Genomic DNA, 26,173 nt, shown 5'->3' with positions numbered 1-26,173 from the left:
TGTTACAGACACATGCCTTTCATCTTGTAACTGTTTCTCCACATTACAGTCAATCTCACAAACATAACTACTTTCCTTTGACGCTATTTCTACACAATCATTTTTGTATTTCTCTGACACAAACTTGTGAAATACATCAACCAACTGTAAAATATTTTTCAATTTCTCTCTTTCTCTATTAAAGGACACCAGCTTAGAATGTAACTTTAGATTTTCCATTTCACATTCTGCATATAAGCTGAGCCATAAAACATCTAAATTAGACTGGTCTATAGACATAAATTTCAGTTTACTTTGTTTTGAAAAAGAATTAATGACATCCATATTTCTTACCTTTAAATACCTCAGCTTGTAGTTCCTTTGTTAGACAGCGCTGGGCTCTGGTCATCAGCACGTCTATCTTGTAGTACGTCTGGCACTTGTATCTTCTCAATTCATCTGGCAACTCTTAGTCCTCACTTCTAGGTTCTGATTTTCTTTGTGACTTGAAACATAGTAGTGGAATTCCTGTTAACTTGCACATCTCACATTAGCAAAGCTCTTTAAAAGTCCCCCTTGGCAAGTAGAGGGAATTCTGCATAAAAAAGCAGAAAAATATCAGATATGGCTGGCTCTCCAATGTTTAATATACTTGTTTTCATATATTTATTTATTTAGGACTTGTTAACAGATGGGATACCCTAAAGAAAATATCACAATGTTTCTTATAAAAAATGTAGTGGTTTATTGGATTGTCCACCAAAAATCATCATTTCATTAAAACATAAAAATAGGTGATATATTTACAAAGAGATTGTCCATTTGTTCATAGCAAAGCTTCTTCCACTTCTTTCCTGGGATCTTGAATGTGTCAGTCTCTGTCAGGAGCGTCTCTGGAAGCAACACGTGATTAACTTACATACAGCTGTTCATTCATTGTAGTGTCAGAGTAAAGTGTGTCTGAAGAGAGAGTGAAGAAGAGCAAGTAGAAGAGAGCAACACCTCCTTTGGGTCATGTTTTATACATCCCACAGAGCACATGTTCTTTTTATATATGGGGTTGACACTTACCATGAGCTAAATTTACAGACGGAACCTATCAGCTAAAAGCAATGTGCTCGATACAAAACTGAAAATAAGAATATAAATCAATAACTAATAATTAATATTTAATAGGCTGATATACTCAGGCTGGTAAGGGGCCATGGATATTGTCCCCCAAAGCTTAAAATAGCAGACAATTCAGGTGCTTTGACTGCCTCTTCCCACTTGCCCTGTGGAGATAGTAACTGGGGTTCATATTTGTGAGGTTGATGTCACCTTTGTATTGTACGATGACATCAAGCCTATGGCTTATTAATGGAGAGGTATAGACGCCTACCCCTTACTAATACTTTAACTGTATTATGAATAGACACATTGCCAGTATAAAATTCTTTAATAAAATAAAAAACACACTTTTATTTATTTTTTTAAATAACAAAACAGTTATACTCACCTAACGCCCATTCGAGTGAAGTCCTTGTGTCCTGTTAAAAAATATAAAATAATAAACAACAAAAATATACACCTAACACCCTATTCCATTGAAGCCAACATGTCCTGTAAAAAACCTCACCTGTCCATCAATCTGTCACACGCCGTAATCCATGTCTGGGATAACCAGTTTTCCACCTGGATGGTGCCAAGATGTGACACACCCTGACCAAGGACACCATTCAAAACTCGCATGAATGTGTGCACCACACTTGAACCACCCACCATCCAATCAGGTAATCTATTCATTTTATCCCTGCTTCATTGCATCCCTTGCCTGTCAGAACCAGTGTCCCATTTGACTGCATTCATGAGCCCTATTTCACTGCCACTGACATCCTAGGCACAACACAACTGATATCTGCCGTTCTTTTTTATTTTAAGGAGCATATATACTGTTCCATATATATGTATATATATATATATACAGTATATACACTCACTGGCCACTTTATTAGGTACACCTGTCCAACTGTGTGTTAAGACTTAATTTCTAATCAGCCAATCACATGGCGGCAACTCAGTGCATTTAGGCATGTAGACATGGTCAAGACAATCTCCTGCAGTTCAAACCGAGCATCAGTATGGGGAAGAAAGGTGATTTGAGTGCCTTTGAACGTGGCATGATTGTTGGTGCCAGAAGGGCTGGTCTGAGAATTTCAGAAACTGCTGATCTACTGGGATTTTCACGCACAACCATCTCTAGGGTTTACAGAGAATGGTCCGAAAAAGAAAAAAAATCCAGTGAGCGGCAGTTCTGTGGCCGGAAATGCCATGTTGATGCCAGAGGTCCGAGGAGAATGGGCAGACTGGTTCGAGCTGATAGAAAGGCAACAGTGACTCAAATTGCCACCCGTTACAACCAAGGTAGGCAGAAGAGCATCTCTGAACGCACAGTGCGTCGAACTTTGAGGCAGATGGGCTACAGCAGCAGAAGACCACACTGGGTACCACTCCTCTCAGCTAAGAACAGGAAACTGAGGCTACAATTTGCACAAGCTCATCGAAATTGGACAGTAGAAGATTGGAAAAACGTTGCCTGGTCTGATGAGTCTCGATTTCTGCTGCGACATTCGGATGGTAGGGTCAGAATTTGGCGTAAACAACATGAAAGCATGGATCCATCCTGCCTTGTATCAACGGTTCAGGCTGGTGGTGGTGGTGTCATGGTGTGGGGAATTTTTTCTGGGCACTCTTTGGGCCCCTTGGTACCAATTGAGCATCGTTGCAACGCCACAGCCTACCTGAGTATTGTTGCTGACCATGTCCATCCCTTTATGACCACAATGTACCCAACATCTGATGGCTACTTTCAGCAGGATAATGCGCCATGTCATAAAGCTCGAATCATCTCAGATTGGTTTCTTGAACATGACAATGAGTTTACTGTACTCAAATGGCCTCCTCAGTCACCAGATCTCAATCCAATAGAGCATCTTTGGGATGTGGTGGAACGGGAGATTCGCATCAGGGATGTGCAGCCGACAAATCTGCGCCAACTGTGTGATGCCATCATGTCAATATGGTCCAAAATCTCTGAGGAATGCTTCCAGCACCTTGTTGAATCTCTGCCACGAAGAATTGAGGCAGTTCTGAAGGCAAAAGGGGGTCCAACCCCTTACTAGCATGGTGTACCTAATAAAGTGGCCAGTGAGTGTATATATATTTCCATCTTTTGCCAATTAGTTTGTTGGTTGTTTCAGTTTTCTCTTTTCATATCGCTATTGTAGGGCACAGCACTTTCTGCAGTTGTTGTACATATTGTTGCACAAACTGCATTGTCTGTGATGCATATTTAGGCTGATGTATATTGCTCCTATATTACCTAGTGGTGTGGCTTTTATAAAATAGTTTAACTTGTGTAATTATGTTTTCTTTTTATCTAATTGTGTGGACACCTCTTGTATGTGGTGCTACCTCTTACCACTTTTGTTAAATAAAGGTATTTTATCTTCATACCAATGGTCCCAACTTTCCTTGTTGATCACGTTTGGCTTTTTTTCTTTGGTCTTCCCAATTTTTCTGAATGGTCCACCATTCATTCATCCAGCAGATGTGTATCACTTACACCATAGGAGATCATAGAATCAAAAAATCATAGAGATCCAATATATCCCCTTGTATTTGAGTAGTTGGATATACAGTATATCTATTGCTGCATTCAGTATGTGTTTTAAATTAATATTTTTAGGCTGTAGAGGATCAATATCCATGAACCCTTCCCAGCCTGAGAATACCAGCCCCAAGCTGTTTGCTTTAGTTTGGCTGGTTATCAAAAGTGGGTGGATCACATGATATTTTTTCAAAATATTTACATAATAAAAAAAAGTGTGCGGACCCCTCTATTTTTTTTATAACCAGCCAAGGTAAAGATAACATGGCTGTGATTGGCCAGCCAACCATTTCATTATTCATTTTTTAAATGGTTTGCCGGCCAATTACAGCCATGCTAATACTTTACCATTCGAGTTTTCCCATCTCGACTGAAAAGTAGAAACATTTTTTAGACACACTATTTGTATAAACAAAGAAGTACAATAAAATAATTTTTAGGCCCACAAATGGGAAAGAGACTGCTGCATTGTGGAATAATGTTTTAGACCCACTGATCCCAAAAAAGACAGCTCCAGAACAGAATAATATTTTGACGCACTACTTGGAAAGACATGGCTGCAGAGGACACAGAGGCTTTTTGGAACAGTACTCTCACAGATATGTATTGCAGAGCCTACACATTGATTTTTGACACAGTACTCCCACTGGCAGGGGTTTCAGAGTACACACAGCCGCTTTTAGCACTGCACTCCCACAGGTATGGGCTGCAGAGTACTCACAGCAGCTGAAAAGCACAGTCCTCAACCAGGCGGGGTTGCTTTTCATATGTCTATTATATTTGTTTTTATATTTGTTTTTATTATATTTGTTATTTATCCATTTTTAAGCCCCATTACCTTGAGTTTACCCTCCATGTTCAATTATGTTATTCTTATAGCATTAATTCGTAGCACATAGACATTATGTTTTGATCTATTTATTCTTTTGTTTTAAGGTCATAACTTAGGTTCACAGATTACTAAGCAGTTGGCAAATGTATACAATGAAACTTCCTGCTTATACTACAATGAAGCCATACTTGATTTTCCAATTGAGTTTCATGGAGTGTGCTGGTTACTTTTATATTACTAATGACTTGACAGCTGACAGATGAGAGCTGCAGCATGTGAGCAGCATGTCACATTCAACACTCAAAATCTTTTCTAGGCACTGAGGCTTTATTCCTCAATGCTCCACAGAGATCTAGAGAATTGTATATTATGACATTAATAGTGACATTCCAATGAATTTCTCTTCTTGTAGTGACAAGATCTAAGTGTGATCAGGTTGGATGCCTAAGTCGTATCATATCATACTGAAAATGCAGTTCTGAGCTTCTCTTGGAGCATGTTCTTTCTCTATGTCTACTAATGGCCAGCACAATAAAAGGTAAAAAGTGTTCACCCCCCCCAGAGAAGAATCTCTACTAATGCACCCTTGGTAAAAGCAAATTATCATATTAGGCGCCCTGACCTTTACAAAACAACATCTCTGCAACAAACGAAAGTTATATTCAGCTATTGAACCTATTTTTCACAATGAAGTCAGTTTCAAGTGGTGAAGGTCCTCTTTAAATGTTCTTTCTATTTTTTAGGTTCCAGTTTCCCGCTGCTCAGATATGTGCCCACCAGGGTACAGAAAAATGCCAAGACTCATAATTCATACCTGCTGCTATTACTGTTTCCAATGTTCAGACGGAGAAATGTCCAATAAAACCGGTATATGATATTATTTGATAATAATAGTAAATGTGGAGTATAAGGCCACGATCACCCGCTAAGTTTTAGGTCAGTATTTTACATCAGTATTTGTAAGTCAAAATCAGTGATGGAACAATCAGATGAAAAGCATTCTACTGTAGAACCATGTGCACTTCTACTGCATTTTTGACTCACTCCTGGTTTGAGCTTACAAATACAGGTGGAAAATAGCCTGAGGTAGCGGCTCTTGCTCGGTTTCTAATACATTGCCTAATATTGGAGCCAGTAGTTTATTATTAGAGATGAGCGAACACTAAAATGTTCGCTACTCGAACAGAGCAAATCCTAATGTTTGGGTGCTCATTTAGGGTAATGAGTATAATGGGAGTCAATGTGAAATCTGAGCATTTTTCCAGCAGACTCTAAAAGAGGTCTGTGGGCAGAGAAATTATTGAAAAGGATTGAAAAAGTGCTGAATGGAGGGAGAACAGGATGGGAAGTCCCCTGGAAGCATCTCTGACTCCCAGACCGCTGTTGAGAACAATGGTGTCACACTTTTATTCCACTTTAAGGACTGACAATAAAACATTCAAAATCAAAGAGAAATTGGAGTTTACAGGAAATAAAAATGTTAAGAATCATTTAACAAAATTTACAAAAATTTAAAAAAACATAAAAAAATATTATTTTATGTAAACCAGAATGGAAATTTTCAGTAGCAACTTGGAAAGTGTAATTTCTGAAGGAAACAAGAACTGCCAAAAAAAGTGAAGGAATCCGCTGCTTAATGCGGATATTTGTGCTTCTGATAATATATAGCAGGACATATTCCAAATAGGGGGACCTAGAAGCGTTTGGTCTTGTGGCGGGTCGGATATTTCTCTCCGTTTGTGTTTTCGGCCGGCCCTTCTCCTGCGTTTTTTGACATTGTCTCCACAGATTTAGGTATAACATTAGCTTTTTTGTGTTGAAAATGCTACTAGATGAACTCACAGATGAGTCTGAAAAATCCTCAGAAGTTGATGGACAAGTAGTATCTGAAAATCCTTTAGATTCTTTAAAACTGACACTTCCTCCCAAAAATATCTTTTATTGGTGTGTTTTTTTAGAATGGGCCAAATAGTTTTTTTCCATGTATATATTTGATTCAAAGTATAATCTTCTGTGTCTCTTTTAAATTTTCTTTTCTTAACTTCCATAATAGAATCTTCGAATTTAGATAAATTTGCTTTCAGTCTCTCGTTATAAAAATTGAAATCTTTAAGCACAGTGTGTACTTCTAATGATTTCTGTTAAGTTTTTATACTGTATCCTCTTTTATTTTATTCAGTTCCATGTCCTCATATTTTATGAATAAAGCAATTAGTTTCATTGAACTTTGACTGAGAATGTCATACCACTCTTTTTCAAAATTTTTCCCTTAGACTTACATTGATCTCGTTGCTCGGGTTTAGCACCAGAGCATTCTAATTTCCTCAACCCGAGCAATGAGCACCCGTGCAATTTAATGCTCGCCCATCACTAGAGATGAGCGACTTTGCCTTTTTTCGGGTCGAGTCGGGTTTCACGAAACCCAACTTTCGCAACAGTCGGGTCGAACGAAATCGGCCGATTATCGTGAAAAGTCGAAGGCTGACTGAAACACGAAACCCAATGCAAGTCAATGGGAAGCAAAGTCGGCAGGGAGTGGAGGACAGGAAAAACACCTACAGTGCCCTTTTGAATGCCAAAAACATCAATTCTGATTACTGAAGCTTTTCACCCTTAATTTACTTCATAATACTAGTTATGCACTGAAAAATAGGGGTTATTTGGCTAAAGTTGTAGGGGGGTAGGGCTGGCTCCAGGTTTTCAAGTGCCCTGTGCCACAGAGTGCCCCTTTAACACATACCACAACTCATGATGCTCCGATACGGCAGAGAAATAGCGGCATAGTACAATGAAAAATACTTCACTTTTTACATCTCATGATTGATATCCATTTTAAATTCTCCAATAGCTCCAAAAACGGACAGTATATTACTCCATACAGTATTATGAGCACCGCATAGTGCGCTATACAGAGTAATGAGGCCCATATATTTCTCCATACAGAATCATTGGTCCCATATAATGTTTGAAACAGTATATGATGAGCTCCACAGAATGCTACAGTATATGTTGGTCCCCATGGATGAAGCTGCACTGTCTTATGGGCCCAAATAATGCTCTATATATAATGGGCCCCATTTCTAATGCTCTAGTGTATAATGGGCCCTATAAATGCTGCTCCAGTGTCTGATGTCCACCTTTGGAATGCTACAGTGTATGGTGGGCCCCATATATCATTCTCCAGAGTATAGTGCTCCCCAAAAATTGCTGTCCCAACATTGAAAACAATTAAATAAGTCTCCTCGCTATGGAATCCCTGTACTAGGCTGGACTCCTCGTCGTCCCCATCTTCCATCTCACTGCACTTGGCTGTTTAGGCAGAGGGCATACAGACTTGATGTCATTGCGCTCTCTGATCAGACTATCACTGTCAGGAAACGCGGAATACGTCATGGCGGTGGAGCAGGGAGAGGTAAGTATTTCAACTTTGCAAATGCTGTGATCCTGAGCAAGCAGGGGGGCCCATTCATTGGCGACAGCAGTGGCACAGGGCCCCTCTAATTGTACGGCGGTGTGTGGCGGTGTGTCTGATGGCGGGTGGGTGGTGTGTCTGATGGCGGGTGGGGCGGGTGAGGGGGGTGGGCCCTCCCGGCCCTCCCGGCCCTCCCCTCCCACCGGCAGAGACAATTTTATGTACTATGAGGGGCCCTGTGCCAGTGCTGTCGCCCATAAGTATGCCCCCCCACCTGCTCAAAGAACCTGTACTTTCATCTGCACCTTCCTCTTTGTCACCGTGTAAAGTAGTATAGTATGCGGGAAGGGGAATCAGAGTTTCCTCTGGGTCAGATTCTGGCTGTGTAGAGTGTGAGGGGAATGTAGTGGTCCGGATCAATGTGCCAGCAGAATCATCTAGCAGTGGTTGGGCATCAGTGCACTTGTGGCGTCCCCAGGAGTATGGTCGCCACAGTGCCATTACCTTCCTCCTAGGGATAGTGATGTCATGCTTGGGAGCAGCGAAGGATCTCTCTAGCAGTTAAACCAACACACAACACAGTTCCCACTCCACGCCAGCAGGGAGACCTCTGAACTTGACTGCTGAGGAGCTGCTCTCTGTGTTCGGGAGGAGGTAAGTTAGGCCATTCTGTGCAGGGAAGGGGAAGTGTGTGGACGTGAGAAGGGGAGCTGGAGGATGAGCAGATAAGGCTTACTCCTAGCTGGAGCGCATGGCCGGATTCCAGTCTCCGAGTTTGTAGGGACACTGACGTTCCTGCAGCAGAATCCGGAGGAAGTAGCAGCTGTAAATGCTCTGTACCCAACTGAGTCTCGGAGGCCCCAGCATCGACGTGTGTGAGCCAGAAGGAAAAGGCTACGGCTGCCAGCCATACAAGAAAGTTCCAAAAGAGAGTCATCAGGGGGAACTTCTTTGAGCTCAGCACTGCGAGTACCTCAGATAAGCGCTAGAACGGAGGCCACACTACCTATCTGCAGAGAGAGAAATCCAAATTGGCTTCCAGGCTGACCAACTGCTTCTCCATCTGTACTCTGGGTCCTGGACAGCACCTACCAAGTACAGGTAAAGGAACTCCATGACTGTGTCTGTCATCTTTCTCCTGCTCCTGGCGCACGGCTCAGCTACATCCTGCACTGCACACCATCTCCCAACTCTTTCATCTGCCCTGCAACTACGGCCCTACCTCTGCAGGTCTTCTACATCTTCGCTGCACCACAAGATCTGTCCCACAGAAGCGACACTGCAGCGCTGGTAAATCTAATCAGAAACCAGAGGTGGCGTCACGTATCATTCACCTATAAACGTAATTCACCCCTTTGCATGGACGCCCAGGGCCATGGAACGGGTCACCACCACCGTGACACATCCCTGTGAGACACCGGCCCGGTACCGATTCACCCCACTGCCCTGGCTGGCCACCCACACTCCATGTCAGATTCATCTTGGACTGGGGAATTCACGATTTGACTTGATAACACAGGCATGGCATGATAGAAAGAGCTACATGGACTAATGTGAAGTGTGGCCTGCTGCCTCATTCAGTTTGGGTGGGGGTGCAGGACACAAGGAAAGGGGTTCTTCCTGACCAGGAGCCAGCACTTGACCACTCAGTGCTTGCATTTTTTGAAACTTCAGAAGAGGCGGGCATATTTGAAGGAGTTTGTTGGAGACACTCACAGGCTCAGTATGGATTAGACAAGAATATAAAACGTAGACAAAGTGTACAGTATCATCAGATAGCAGGTGTATATAGCTTAGTTTAAACATTAACAATGTACGTCTATATATCAGGAGTAGTGTTGAGCAACCACGCTAGTGTTTTGGTTCGTCACACAGGAGGCAAGTTCCTCGAATGTTCGTCGAACCCCATTGAAAACAATGGCAGGCAAACACAAACACATACAAACACATAGAAAACAATTACAAAACACCTTAAAAGGTGTCCCAAAGCAGAGAAAATGCTCAGAAGACAAAAATTACATATGGAAAAGGGCAACTACAATTAAAAAAGAGGTGGAGGAGTAAAAAGAGGAGGTGGAGGAGACACAGATATAGGGTTGTCATTCCCTTATGAAGTCAAGAAAGGCTGGAATAAAAATATAAAATACCAACCCAAAAAAAAAAATTCGGAAATCTAACACGATCATATACCGTCGGGCTTCCCACCAATAAATTATGCCAACTGGCGATCGTGCTGCGTTATTCCCACGAACCTCCAAACAGTGTCCATGAAAGCAAAGTGTTTGCTTTCCGGGGGCAGTATGATTGCAAAGCTGAACCTTAAAGGAATGTCCAAAAGGGCACCACCAGGAGTGGAGCCTGTGGCTTAATTGAACTCCACCCGGGAAACCACAATCATGCAAGCTACAGAAAAGATGCACACATTGAAAGCTTTGTCGTTTGTGTGTGTGGTGTGGTATGTCCGTTTGTAGTTGTGCTAGCGATTTCTCAGCTTTATTCTGTTATCGACCGAGACTCTGGCATGCCCCCGCGGTACGCGTCAAGCTTACTAGAGGGATGCGCGAGGCTCTGACACGCGAGATTGAGCAATAACAGGTCTATCATACCCTTACATGTCCGGGTCTGCATTCGCGCTACACTGAAAGGACCAGCTTTTGTCGCTTACAGGTGCAGATAAACCACTGAACACCGTTAGTGATGGGGATCTGGGATTCCAATTATTCCCCGCGAAGGATGATTTCCCAGTTAGTGCAGGTCAACCGCAATTACGGAATTAGGCCTAACCAGCATTACTGAAAAAATTACGTGTCCAAACCACAGGTGCTGTAGCTTGCTTAACAGCTCGGCAGCCGTTCTCAGGCACAGTATGGATTCCACAACTTTGTAGAAAGTTGAAAAGGGTACCGTTTCACCGGATAACACGTATATATGTAGCATAGTTTACACATTAAAAACCTACGTCTATAGATCAGGAGGCAGGCTCAGACGGTCTCAGGCCCAGTATGGATTAGACGTGATTGGACAAAGGTGAGAAAGGGTACCATATCACTGGATAACAGGTATGTATAGCATAGTTTACACATTAAAAACTTAGGTCTATATATCAGGAGGCAGGCTCAGACGGTCTCAGGCCCAGTATGGATTTGACCAGCTTGTACAAAGTTGAGAAAGGGTACATTATCACTGGATAGCAGGTATATATATCATGGTTTAAATATTTAAAATCTCCATGTTCTCAGTATGGATTACATAACAATCTAAAAAGTAGAAAAAAGGAAATGTATTTGAAGCGTGCACCAGTATACACTTTTGGTGGTATTTTTAAATCTTCATATATATTTCTGTCTCAGTAAGACAGTCCAGACTCTCCACAATAGGAAATGAGATGCATACAATTACTGACATAAAGTCTAGTGATTGCAGAAATCTAGGAATTCCTATTCACGGCATAAACTTCCGTCACAATTCTCAGAGGCGATGCAGACCCTCAATTAATTAGTGTGTGGAGACAGCGAAAACCTTTCTTTGTGAAGAAAGTGTTGCTGTATCGCAGTACTGTTGATCCCATCACCATTACTCATATCCATCCAATTTTGACCACAGGGAGAGATGTAAACATGGTGCTCACTGCCTATCATGCTCTGTCACGTAACTTTGGAGTGCAAAAGACAGAAGCCACTGGCCGTAGGTGATTTATATGGATTGGCATGAGAGGGCACATTTAAAAATGTGCTCTGGAATGTCACACGTCTGTGGGTAGGAAAACTGTGAATCTGATGAGAAACCACCACTGCATCTCATTGTGAGTTGACGTCCATAAGAAATGGAAGCCATTGATCATCTGAAGCTAGATCCCGGCCAGTTGGACAGGGCATAGCTACGTCTTAACCATCATCTTCTATCAGTTCACCAAATTTGTAGTGGCAGTCCCAGTGAAGGATTTGACAGCCCAGACTACACAGCAGAGGAGCAGGGATAGGTAAACATTGCAAATGCTGGGGCACTGCCCAAGCAAGGGGGGCCCAGTCTTAGCCGTCGGTACTTGCACTGAGCCACTCATAGTATGGCGGTGTGTCTGACGGCGGGTGTGCACCCCCACCATCAGAGACACTTGATTGCACTATGAGGGACCCTGTGCCAGTGCCCGCACCAAAGAGTCGGCCCACCCACCTGTCCAGGGCAACGGCACTTGCACGGTTGCGTGCGCTAGGTGGTGACTCCGGCCATGGGGGGAGGTGGCAGCCCAGTTAGAGAGGTTTACAAAATGGGATATATTAATGTGGGACATTCATCTGCTGCTAAAGGCGAAATTGGTCAAGTCCCAGGAAGAGGCAGACCAAAGAAAGCCATTTTTCTGTCAACCTATGTGTCATCAGAGTAAGGTGTGACAAAATCCTTGGATACCCATGCGTGGTTCATTTTAATGAAGGTTAGATCATCCACATTTTGGGTCAACAGACACTTCCTTTTTTCTGTCAGGATTGATCCAGCAGCACTGAAGACTCTTTCCGATAGCACACTTGCAGCTGGCAAGCGAGCTCCTGTAAGGCATATTGTGCCAATTCAGGCCAGGTGTCCAGTTCAGCTGCCCAACAGTCAAATGGGAATGACCTGTGAGGGAGAACATCGATATGGGAGGAAAAGTAGTTTGTATCCATAGTTGACAAGTGCTGTCTCCGGTCACTTTCAATTGATGCAGTATTACCAGTCGTGTGAGCGGGACTTGAAAAATCAGTCCACAACATGGTCATGAAACCCCTGTCTCCAACGCCACTTCTGATGTGTGCACCACCAACACCTCTTCCAAGTTGCCCCTAGCCCCTACGGCTAGTGTGAGAACCATCACCGCTGCTGTGTGCTGGGAATGCCTCAACCAACCGGTTTACCAGAGTTGCTAGTTTGTTAGCCAATATTAGGTCAAGGTTCTCCTGTGGCATGATGTTTTGGAATTTGCCTTTATAGCGTGGATCCAGGATGCTGGCCAACCAGTAGTCATCATCGTTCATCATTTTGGCAATGCGGGGGTCCCTTTTTAGGATCTGCAAGGCATAATCTGACATGTGGGCCAATGTTCCCGGAGTCAATGATGCACTGCGAGTGCTTGGTGGAGGAGCACTTTCAGGCAAATCCACATCCCTCCAGTAACGCACAAACCCTGTACCAGACCTTGCCACGCCAACATTTTCTCTTGCCCCACGAGAAGCATCCTCCTCCTCTAAATAATCATCCCCATCATCATCCTCCTCCTCCTCTTCCTCTTCTTCCTCCACCTCGTCCACGACAGTTCCCTGACCAGACAATGGCTGACTGTCATCAAGGCTTCCCTCCTCCTCTTCCTCATCATCCTCGGCTGCAGATGCCTGCTCCTTGATGTACGACAAAGTTTGCATGAGCAGACGTATAAGTGGGATGCTCATGCTTTTGATGGCGTCGTCTGCGCTTACCAGCCGTGTGCATTCCTCAAAGCACTGAAGGACTTTACAGAGGTCTTTCAGCTTCGATCACTGCACACCTGTCAACTCCATGTCTGCCCTCAAAGTGCCTGCCCGTGTATCCTCCCACAAATGCATTACAGCCTGTCTCTGTTCACACAGCCGCTCAACCATGTGCAGGGTGGAGTTCTACCTTGCTGCAACGTCGATAATTAGGCGATGCTTGGGAAGGTGGAGCAGTCGCTGCAGCTTCTGCATACGACTGGAGTGTACCGGTTACCGGCGGATGTGCGAGCACAGTCTTCGAACCTTATGGAGCAGGTGTGTTATCTCCGGATAATTAGTGAGAAAGCATTGTACCATCAGGTTCAATGTGTGAGCCAAGCAAGGTATGTGGCTGAGTTTTGAAAGTAGTCGGCCAGTACCTCTGCGGTGTGTCTGTCGCCCAAACACATCATCTGCAACACAGCCTGCTGATGCTTTCCACTAGCTGATCGAGAGTGGGACACCTCGTGTTCAACACTGTCAGCTGCGGATGCAGTGCTCGTGCTACTGTGCTCTGTGGACAAGCTTTCGCTTCTGGAGGAGGAGGAAGGTGGAACGCATACAGCCTACTGTTTCCTATACCGTGGGCTAGGCAGCACTGTGCCACCACCTGTGGACCCTGCATCCACCACATTAACCCAGTGTGCAGTGATGGACACGTAACCGCCCTGGCGATACCTACTGGACCATGCATCAGTTGTGAGGTGCACCTTTCCACTCACTGATTGCTTGAGTGCATGGACAATGCGGTCTTTCACATGAAGGTGGAGGGCTGGGATGGCTTTGCAAGAAAAGAAGTAGCGACTGGGTAGGTCATAGCGTGGTACTGCGTAGGCCATGAGTTCGCGGAAAGCTGCGCTTTCAACCAACCGATAGGGCATCATCTCTAACGAGATTAGTTTGGCAATGTGGGCGTTCAAACCCAGTGTACGCGGATGAGAGGATGAGTACTTTCTTGTCCTACTCATAGTCTCTGGTAGGGTGAGCTGGACTTGAGAGCTGTATATGGAACTAGCGGTGGACATGGCGGACTGAGAGAGGGTTGATGATGATGATGGAGTTGGTGTTCTTTCTGATGGACTAGATTCAGTCTTTCGTTGCAATAACAGTGTGATTCCCTGACTGATTTGCCCTTGCGACAACAGCTCAACATTTGCTGCTGGTGGTGTGCTAACTTGTGGACTTACAGTGGGGGAAACAATGTAGCATTGCTGACTACCTTCTTTGGGAGCAGTAGCACATGTGGTACATGAGTTTTGGTAGTCCGTCCATGCTTTCAATTGCATGGTGGTTAAATGTCTTAACATGCAACTGGTATTCAAATTTCTCAGATTTTTCCCTCGGCTAAAGGTCTTTGCGCACTTCTTACAGATAACCTTTGCCTGATCATTAGGATTTTGTTCAAAAAAGTGCCACACTTCACTGTTCCTACTATGGAAGACATTTTGAGGCCTTGCATGCTGTGCTATTTTGACCATCTGGCCAAGCTGTCCTGCAACTCTTTTGTTTTTTGTAACCCGTTTTTGGACTTCTCTGTGCCTGCCAGATAACAGCTGTTGCGATGTCGATGCCCGCTGTGGATGCTCCTCCTCCACTTCTGAGCTACTGGCATCGGCACCCTCTACCCCCAATGGATGCCAATCTGGGTCAACAACTGGGTCATCCATCACCTCCTCTTCAATGTCATGTGCACCTTCCTCTGTGTCACCGTGTATGGTAGTATAGTATGCGGGAAGGGGCACCTGAGTTTCATCTGGGTCAGATTCTGGCTCAGTACACTGCAAGGACAATGTAGTGCTCTGAGTGAATGTACCAGCAGAATCATCTATCAGTGGCTGTGACTCAGTGCACTCCATGTCAGATTCATTTTTGCCTGGGTAATTCACGATTTGATAACCCAGGCATGGTGTGTGAAAACAGCTCCACGGAGTAATCTGTAGTGTGGCCTGCCGCATCCTTCAATTTTGGTTGGGGTGAAGGACACAAGGAAAGGTGTGGTTCATGACCATGAGCCTCCAATGATGACTCAGTGCTTTTATTTTGTAAAACTTCAGAAGAGGAGGCGATAGAGCTGGAGGCTGAGTCAGCAATGAAAGCCAAAACTTGTTCTTCAAGCTCAGGCTTTAAAAGCGGTTTACCTACTCCCAGAAAAGGGAGACTTCGTGGCCTTGTGGAGTCAGATGATGACACAGGCTCAACACTTCCTGCATTAGGTACTATTGTGCTTTTGCCACTACCAGCAGATCCAACACCAACACCATCATTACCAGCTTCCAACCCTCGCCCACTTCCACGGACTCTTCCACCACACTTCCTCATTTTTGGGGAAAATGTACCAAAAAAACCACCAACTATATGGTACTGTAAAACAAGATACAAGGTGTATATAGTAGTAGGGAGAATTTGAATTTCTCTAGACTTCAGGACACAGTTGGATTCTGTCAGGCCCTGTCTATTTTACACCACAATGTGACAGGCAGATTCTGGATGGTGTAAGAAAGGTGTACAGAGGACTGTGGAGAATTGGAATCTCTGTACACTTCAGGACACAGTTGGATTCTGTCAGGCCCTGTTTATTTTACACCGCTATGTGACAGGCAGATTCTGGATGGTGTAAGAAAGGTGTATAGAGGACTGTGGAGAATAGCAATTTCTCTAGACTTCAGGACACAGTTCGATTCTGTCAGGCCCTGTTTATTTTACACCACTATGTGACAGGCAGATTCTGGATGGAGTAAAAAAGGTGTATAGAGGACTGTGGAGAATTGCAATCTCTCTAGACTTCAGGACACAGTTGGATTCTGTCAGGCCCTGTTTATTTTACACCGTTATGTGACTGGCAGATTCTGGATGGTGTAAGAAAGGTGTATAGAGGACTGTGGAGAATTGGAATCTCTCTATACTTCAGAACACAGTTGGATTCTGTCAGGCCCTGATTATTTTACACCGCTATGATACAGGCAGATTCTGGATGGTGTAAGAAAGGTGTATTTTAGGACTGTAGAGAATTGCAATCTCTCTATACTTCAGGACACAGTTGGATTCTGTCAGGCCCTGTTTATTTTACACCGCTATGTGACAGGCAGATTCTGGAGATGGTGTAAGAAAGGTGTATAGAGGACTGTGGAGAATTGGAATCTCTCTGCACTTCAGGACACAGTTGGATTCTGTCAGGCCCTGTTTATTTTACACCGCTATGTGACAGGAAGATTCTGGATGGTGTAAGAAAGGTGTATAGAGGACTGTGGAGAATTGCAATCTCTCTGCACTTCAGGACACAGTAGGATTAAGTCAGGCCCTGTTTATTTTACAACGCAATGTGACAGGCAGATTCTGGATGGTGTAAGAAAGGTGGATAGAGGACTGTGGAGAATTGGAATCTCTCTAGACTTCAGGACACAGTGGGATTCTGTCAGGCCCTGTTTATTTTACACCGCTATGTGACAGGCAGATACTGGATGGTGTAAGAAAGGTGTATAGAGGACTGTGGAGAATTGGAATCTCTCTTCACTTCAGGACACAGTTGGATTCTGTCAGGCCCTGTGTCTATAACACCGCAATGTGACCAGCAGAAATTGTCTAGTGTATGACAAAGTACAAGGTGTATATAGAATTGGGCAGAATTGAAATCTCCCTAGAGTGTAGGTCTGTAAGAATGGAAAAACTCCTCGGCTTTTCCTTACAGAGTCACACACTTAGATAGCTTCAATTTGGCCGTGATAATAGCCATTACACGGTACTGAGAGAGGAGCATACACGTACACTGCTGTTTGGTGTATGTAAAATTGTCAAGCTCCGTGTATTTGTATACATACTGACACACGCTGTCTCTCTCTAGTTTTGAATGTAATCAAACAGCAAATATACTAAATTGTTTGAAAAGCGGACAAAACTATAAGGTGTAGGTCTATAAGCACGGAAAAACTCCTCAGCTTTTCCTTACAGAGTCACACACTTAGCTTCAATTTGGCGCTGATAACAGCCGTTACACGGTACTGTGTGAGGAGCGTACATTGCTGTACGATGTGTGAAAAAATTAATGCTCACTACCTCTCCAGGACAAAACAATACAATTTAGATGGCTTTTAAAAAAGAAGTTTGAACACCAGTGTGCACACAGCAATGCAGCTAGCCTTAAAAGGCAGGCTAATCACCACCAGCGCTGCTGCACAAAAGCAAAAATCTTCACTTTTCACTGCACAGTAACTATAGTGAAAAGCGCTAGCAGCAAACGCAGTTTTTTTTTTTTTTTTTGCCTTCCTAACGCTCTCCCTACAGAATCAGCAGCTGCAGCAGCTCTCCCTATTCTGAGATCAGCATGAGTAACATGGCGGTCGGCGTCCCCGCCCTTTTATACCCCCTGTGACGCCACACAAAGCAAGCCAATCACTTGCATGCCCTTCTCCAAGATGGTGGTGACCGCTGCCTATGTCATCATGTTGCCCACAGTGTCCGTTCTTCCTGATTGGCTGAAAAAGGGGCGCTAAAGCATCTTTTGAAACGCAACTTTGGCGCTGAAGTTGCCGACCTCGTGGCCGACCTGACGCTAAGGTCGGGTTTCGTTTCATGAAACCGAACTTTGGCGAAAGTCGGCGACTTTTGAGTTTTTTCGACCCGTTTCGCTCAACTCTACCCATCACTAGTAATGATACATTAAATTGCAGCATAATGGAACAAGTATTTTGTGACACAATAATGCCCAAATTGCATCAAAATCAGATGGAAGGTTTTTTTAAAAAATCATAAAATATATGTAAGAATAAATATTAAATATTTACCTATATTTTGGTTAATATTTAAGAAAAAATTTATAGTGGCTAAATACACTGTGTTACTAAGAAATTATGCGAAACATTATAATATTCTATCATAATTCTAAAAACTCATGAATTTTTTCTGAAACAGTATATTCTGAATTTTCCACTGAAATAACATAAATCGCTGATCTACACATATGCAATTACATATGGGAATTCCGTGCAGGTGCAGTGAATCATTCGGCAGACTGTGTACAGAGCATACCACATCTCCTGGGCAGGGAAGGAATCAAAAGACAATAGTGACATACTTAGAGCATGGCTGAATGGATCACGACCTTCAATGCCGTTTGCTTTCCCAATGATATGGAGAGAGCAGAGAGATCATGTAACCGATTGCTACTTCTGCCTTACAAATTAACAGGGTGTTTAGCAAAGAACAAGAAATCAATAGAATATCCTAATCTTCCTTCAGCCATAAGACCAGTGCCACACAATGAAATTCTTTGTGTTCCAAAGCCGCCCAATGTATGGAGAATGGAAGACGACAAAGATGAACCAACAACGTCAGTGGAAAATGAAATTGCTGCAGGCCCAGACTTTAAGCCTTGTACATCTAATCCACATCTGTTCAGTCAAGCTGAACTGAGTGACTTGGTTAGAGATTTGAAATTGTCAAAGAGGCAGGCAGAATTATTGGGATCAAAGCTACAAGAATGGAATCTCTTATTAACAGGAGCAAGAGTTTCTGTTTTCACAGTAGTCAAGAAGACCTCAATCAATTTTTTAACCATGTCGACAGTTTAACCTCTTGCAACGACATCTTTGGGTTGTTTGGTGCTCTTGGATGCGAACATGATCCGAAGGAATGGCAACTGTTCATTGACTCGTCAGTTTTAAGTTTTAAGGCTGTTTTAATACACAATGGAAATATCTATCCTGCTGTACCTATTGGACATGCCGTACACATTAAAGGAATATAAAACCCCTGGCAAAAATTATGGAATCACCGGTCTTGGAGGATGTTCATTCAGTTGTTTGATTTTGTAGAAAAAAAGCCGATCACAGACATGGCACAAAACTAAAGTCATTTCAAATGGCAACTTTCTGGCTTTAAGAAACACAAAAGAAATCAAGAGCAAAAAATGGTTATGATTACTTTATTAAACCAAGTATAGGGGAAAAATTATGGAATCACTCAATTCTGAGGAAAAAATTATGGAATCACCCTGCAAATTTTCATTCCCAAAACTAACACCTGCATCAAATTAGATCTGCTTGTTAGTCTGCATCTAAAAAGGAGTGAGCACACCTTGGAGAGCTGTTGCACCTAGTGGATTGACATGAATCATGGCTCCAACACCATGGCATGGACCATGGCATGAATTACCTCTATGATGGACTTCTCGCAAGAGATGGGATACATCTCACCAAACCTGGGAAACACACATGCGCCAGAAGACTTGCCACACTCATCAGGAGGGCTTTAAACTAGAAGAAGAGGGGATGGGAGGAAAAACAGCAGACAAGAACATGCAGCAGAAGGACAAACTAATCAAGGATACGAGATGTGGTACAGAGGACCCAAGACAGGGTACTCAGAAGGAAGCTAAGAAAAAGGAAGCAAAACTTTTTTCCTGCATGCTGACCAATGCAAGAAGACTGACCAATAAGATTGAAGATCTGGAGTTGGTAATGTATGAGGAAAAATACGACATAGTAGGAATAACTGAGACATGGTTAGACGACAGCTATGACTGGGCGGCTAACTTGCAAGGATATGATTTGTTTAGGAGGGATCGTAAAAAAAGGAAAGGGGGTGGAGTCTGTCTGTATATAAAGTCCACTTTAAAGCCCACACTAAGAGAAGATATACAAGAGGGAAATGAAGAGGTGGAGTCTCTATGGGTGGAGATACAAGGAGGGAAAAGTAATAAAAGCCTCATAGGGGTTTGTTATAAGCCACCAAATATAACAGAAACCACTGAAAATGTATTATTGAAACAAATAGACAAAGCAGCAAATCACAATGAGGTGATTATTATGGGGGACTTCAACTACCCCGACATAGACTGGGAAAGTGAAACCTGCATATCTCTGAAATGAAACCAATTTCTGTCAGTGACCAAGGATAATTATCTGTCACCACTTGTGCACGGCCCAACTAGAGGGACGGCCCTTCTGGACTTAATTTTACGCAACAGGCCAGAGAGAATAACAGAAGTATGAGTGGATGGCACCGAGGGAACAGTGACCACAATATAATACAATTCCACTTGTCCTTCAGTAAGGCGCCCTGGAAGGGGGTTACAAAAACGCTGAATTTCAGGAAAGCAAAGTTTGATCAGCTTAGAGAGGACCTTCGCCAAATTGATTGGGACAATGTCCTCAAAAATAGGAGCACAGAAATTAAATGGGAAATATTTAAATCAGTTTTACACACCCACTGCGAGCTAGCCATACCGTACAGAAATAAAAGGGCTAGGAACAGGAGAACACCAATGTGGCTAAATAAGGATGTAAAAAGGGCAATAAATAACAAGAACAAGGCATTTAAGAAGCTAAAACAAGAAGGCAATGAAGAAGCATTAAAACGTTATAGAGAAAAAAATAAAATGTGTAAAAAACAAATACATTTAGCAAAAGTGGAAACTGAGAGACTCATTGCTAAGGAAAGTAAAACAAACCCCAAACTATTCTTTAATTATATAAACAGTAAAAAGATTAAAATTGATGGTGTCGGCCCTTTAAAGAACAATGAGGGTGAAATCATAGAGAGCGATGTGGGAAAGGCAAATGTTTTAAATACTTTTTTCTCAACAGTGTTCACACAGGAAAAGGATTTGCCAGGGGAAATGCAGAGTGATAATGTAAACTCCCCATTAAGTATTACCTGCCTAACCCAGGAAGAAGTGCAGAACCGCCTTAGTAAGATGAAAATGGACAAATCACCAGGCCCTGATGGCATTCACCCTCGGGTATCAAGGGAGTTAAGTAATGTGATAGAAAGGCCTCTATTCCTTATATTTAAAGACTCTATAGAAACAGGGTCTGTTCCTTTTGATTGGCGCAAGCAAATGTGGTACCAATATTCAAAAAGGGGTGTAAAAGGGAACCTGGAAACTATAGGCTGGTAAGCTTAACATCTGTTGTGGGTAAAATTTTTTGAAGGGTTTCTAAGGGATACCATTATGGAATATCTCAATGATAATAAATGTTTAACTCCATATCAACATGGATTTATGAAGGATCGCTCCTGTCAAACTAACCTGATCAGCTTCTATGAAGATGTAAGCTCTCAAATTGACCAAGGAGAATCATTGGATGTCATTTATCTCGACTTCTCTAAAGTATTTGTCACTGTCCCACATAAAAGATTGGTAAGTAAGATTAGAAAGCTTGGGCTAGGGGAAAATGTGTGTAGATGGGTAGATAGCTGGCTTAGTGATAGAAAACAAAGAGTGGTTATTAATGGGGCATACTCAGATTGGGCCAGGGTTACTAATGGGGGACCACAGGGTTCTGTATTGGGCCCCCTACTATTTAATATATTTATTAATGATCTAGTGGATGGCTTACACAGTAAAATATCAGTATTTGCAGATGATACCAAACTATGTAAGGTAGTTAACACAAAGAAGGACAGTTTGCAACTACAGACAGATTTGAGTAAATTGGAGAATTGGGCTGAAAAATGACAAATGAGGTTTAACACAGATAAGTGTTAGGTTATGCACATGGGAAGGAGAAACAGATGCTACAATTACTTACTAAATGGGAAACTGCTGGGGAAATCAGACAAGGAAAAAGACTTAGGCATCTTAGTCAATAAGAAGCTAAATTGGAGTGCCCAGTGTCAGGCAGCTGCCACCAAAGCAAATAGGGTCATGGGATGCATTAGAAGAGGTCTGGGGACACGAGATGAAAACATAATTCTCCCTCTGTAGAAATCACTCGTCAGACCACACTTGAAGTATTGTGTGCAATTTTGGGCGCCGGTGCTCAAGAAAGACATTACTGAACTTGAAAGGGTTCAAAGGCGGGCTACTAAAATGATAAATGGAGTTGGTTCACTACAATACCCAGAAAGGTTATCAAAATTAGGTCTATTTACTCTAGAAAAGAGAAGACTTAGGGGAGTCCTAATATATATGTACAAGTATATCAGAGGGCAATACAGAGATCTCTCCAATGAACTGTTTGTACCAAGGACTGTGACAAGAACAAGGGGGCATTCACTTCGTTTGGAGGAAAGACAATTTCTGCACCAGCATAGAAGAGGGTTCTTCACGGTAAGAGCAGTGAGGCTCTGGAATTCTCTTCCTGAGGAAGTGGTGATGGCCAACTCACTGAATGAATGTAAGAAAGGAATGGATGCTTTTCTTGTGAGTAACAGTATAGAAGGTTACGAATAACAGAATATTATAGGTAGATGGTTGACCCTGCTTAGGGGATGGAATTTTTTTCCCTCTGGAGAAAATTGGCTTCTACTCTGTGGGTTTTTTGCCTTCCCCAGGATCAACAATGTAGAACTGCTGCACTAAAAATAGGCTGAACTAGATGGACATAAGGTCTTCCTTCAGCCTTCAAAACTATGTTATGTTATGTTAACACGAGAGATGTCAATTGAAACAAAGGAGAGGATTATCAAACCGTTAAAAGAGGGTAAATCATCACGCAATGTTGCAAAAGATGTTGGTTGTTCACAGTCAGCTGTGTCTAAAATCTAGACCAAATACAAACAACATTTGATGGTTTTAAAGGCAAACATACTGGTAGACCAAGGAAAACATCAAAGCATATCAAAGCATCAAGACCTGAAACTTAAAGCAATATGTCTACAAAACAGGAAATGCCCTACAAAACATATGAGGAATGAATGGGAGGAAACTGGAGTCAACATCTGTGACCAAACTGTAAGAAACCGCCTAAAGGAAATGGGATTTACATACAGAAAAACTAAACGAAAGCAATCATTAACACCTAAACAGAAAAAAACAAAGTTACATTGGTCTAAGGAAAAGCAAACGTGGACTGTGGATGAATTGATGAAAGTCATATGAATCACGAATCTGCATTGGGAAAGGTGATGATGCTGGAACTTTTGTTTGGTGCTGTTGCAATGAGATTTATAAAGATGACTGCCTGAAGAGAACATGCAAATTTCCACAGTCATTGATGATATGGGGCTGCATGTCAGGTGAAGGCAATGGGGAGATGGCTGTCATTGCATCATCAATAAATGCACAAGTTTATGTTGATATTTTGGAAACGTTTTTATCCCATCAATTGAAAGGATGTTTAGGGATGATGAAATCATTTTTCAAGATGATAATGCATCCCGCCATAGGGAAAAAACGGTGAAAACATTCCTTGAAAAAAAGACACATAAGGTCAATATCATGGCCTGAAAATAGTCCGGATCTCAATCCAACTGAAAATCTTTGGTGGAAGTTGAAGAAAATGGTCCATGACAAGGCTCCAACCTGCAAAGCGGATCTGGCAGCAGCAATCAGAGAAAGTTGGAGCCAGATTGATGAAGAGTACTGTTTGACACTCATTAAGTCCATGCCTCAGAGACTGCAAGCTGTTATAAAAGCCAAAGCTGGTGCAACAAAATACTAGTGATGTTTTGGAGTGTTGTTTTGCTGGTTTGTTTTTCATGATTCCGTAATTTTTTCCACAGAATTGAGTGATTCCACAATTTTTTCCCTATGCTTGGTTTAAAAAAGTAACCATTACTGACTACCACATTTTTTGTTCTTGATTTTTTTTAGTGTTTCATAAAGCCAAAAAGTTGCCATTTGAATTGACTTTAGTTTTTTGCCATGTCTGTGATCTTCTTTTTTCTATAAAATTAAACAACTGACTGAACATCCTCCAAGGCCCGTGATTCCATAATTTTTGCCAGGGGTTGTATGAGAATATGGCGTTACTGTTGACCCACATTAATAGAAATTATAACTGGAACATATGTGGTGATCTAAAAGTTGTTGCACTCTTGGACTGCAGCTTGGATATACCAAGTATTGTTGTTTTATTTTTGAGTGGGACAGTCGTGCACGAGAAATGCACTTTTTCAGAAAGGGCTGGCCACTCTGCGAAAACCTGGTTGCTGGACAGAAGAATTTAAAACGTAATCCTCTCATTGATTCAGCCAAGATATTTCTCCCTCCTTTGCAAATTAAACTTGGGATTATGAAGAATTTTGTCAAAGCAATGAACAAAGAATCGGAAGCCTTTTCTTATTTCCAGACAGAAATTTCTAGGAATAAGTAATGCAAAGATTAAAGAAGGTGTTTTTATTGGCCCACAGATCAGAGGTATAATGAATGACAGTAGCTTTGATGGTCTTTTGCAAGGTACTGAACAAGTGGCAGGGAGAGCCTTTAAAGTTGTGACCTTCAACTTCCCTGGCAACAGCAGGGCACCGAACTTTGAACAACTCATGCACAACATGCTCACAGCATATCATTTGGTGAAATGCAATTTGTCGCTAAAAATGCATATTCTACATTGTCACTTTGACTTTTTTCCAGCCAATAGTGATGAACACGAGGTAAGATTTCACCAAGACATTGCACTGATGGATAAAAAGTACTAGGGAAAGTGGAGTACATCAATGCTGGCTGGCTATTGCTGGAATCTTATTCGAGAAGCATCTGACACGGATTATAAATGAAAGTCGTCTGCAAAAAAATTTTGAACAATTGCTTTTGCTACTGACATCGATGAACATGTATGTAGTGTCTCAGACATCATAATGTAAACTATAAACTGTTGTTTCTTAAAAACCTTATGTGATAAAGACTTTTAGAGCACATATTCATGTTCAGTAGGGATGAGCGACTTTGCCTTTTTTAGGGTTGAGTTGGGTTTCATGAAATCCGACTTTTTCAAAAGTCGAGTCGAACGAAATCGGCTGACTATCGTGAAAAGTCGGAGGTCCGACTGAAACGCGAAACCCAATGCAAGTCAATGGGGAAGCAAAGTCGGCAGGGAGTGGAGGACAGGAAACACACCTACAGTGCCCATTTCAATGCCAACAACATCAATTGTTATTACTTAAGCTTGTCAACCTTAATTTACTTTGTAATAAATAGTTACGCATTGAAAACTAGGGGTAATTTGGCTAAAGTTGTGGGGGGGGGTTGGCTCCATGTTTACATGTGCCCCGGGTGAAAGAGTGTCAGTGGGCCCCTTTAACACATACCACAATTCATGAAGCTCCGATACGGCAGAGAAATATTGGTATAGTGCAATGAAAAATACTTAACTTCTTACATTACATGACTGATATCTATTTTAAAATCTACAATAGCTCAAACACCGGACAGTATATTCCTCCATACTGTATTATGGCCACCACATAGTGTGCCCTACAGAATAATGAGCCCCATATATTGATCCCTACAGAATAATTGGTCCCATATAATGTTCCATACAGTATATGATGAGCTCCACATAATGCTACAGTATATGATGGTCCCCATATAATATGCCATACAGTATAGGACGGTCCCCATAGAGTAGAATGAGCCCCACATATTGCTTCATACAATATAATGAGTCGCATATAAAGCTCCATACAGTATATGATGGGCCCCATATATTGCTCCCTACAGAATGGGCTCCATATTATGCTCCATACAGAATAGGTCCCATATGTGCACCATATAATGCTCCCTACCCTATATGATGGCCCATAGATAATGAACCCCATATGATGCTCCAGTATATGATGGGCCCCATGGATGATGCTCCATTGTATGATGTGCCTATATAATACTCCATATATAATGGGCCCCATATGATGCTCCAGTGTATGATGGGCCTATACACTGTGTGCACAATTATAAGGCAAATGAGTATTTTGATCACATCATCCTTTTTATACATGTTGTCCTACTCCAAGCAGTATAGGCTTGAAATCCAACTGCCAATTATGTAAATCAGGTGATTTGCAACTCTGTAATGAGGAGGGGTGTGGTCTAATGACATCAACACCCTATATAAGATGTGCTTATTTATTAGGTAACTTCCATTCCTTTGGCAAAATGGATGATG

General features: G+C 42.4%; 1 protein-coding gene across 1 annotated transcript in view; it reads left to right on the top strand.

Annotated features, from left to right (window-relative positions):
- LOC141098860 (vomeronasal type-2 receptor 26-like) overlaps positions 1 to 26,173 on the top strand; it is a 185,798-nt gene that overhangs the window by 134,198 nt on the left and 25,427 nt on the right. Inside the window, exons 7-8 of the mRNA XM_073586818.1 lie at positions 4,565 to 4,674; positions 5,204 to 5,327. Of these exons, the coding sequence (XP_073442919.1) occupies positions 4,565 to 4,674; positions 5,204 to 5,327 (234 nt within the window). The remainder of the gene's footprint in view (positions 1 to 4,564; positions 4,675 to 5,203; positions 5,328 to 26,173) is intronic.

The sequence above is a fragment of the Dendrobates tinctorius genome, unplaced genomic scaffold (assembly GCF_039654945.1).
Source record: "Dendrobates tinctorius isolate UK_male_01 unplaced genomic scaffold, ASM3965494v1 ptg000095l, whole genome shotgun sequence".
NCBI lineage: Eukaryota > Metazoa > Chordata > Amphibia > Anura > Dendrobatidae > Dendrobates > Dendrobates tinctorius.
Note: the sequence above shows the minus strand (reverse complement) of the source record. Positions and strands in the feature narration are given on the sequence as shown.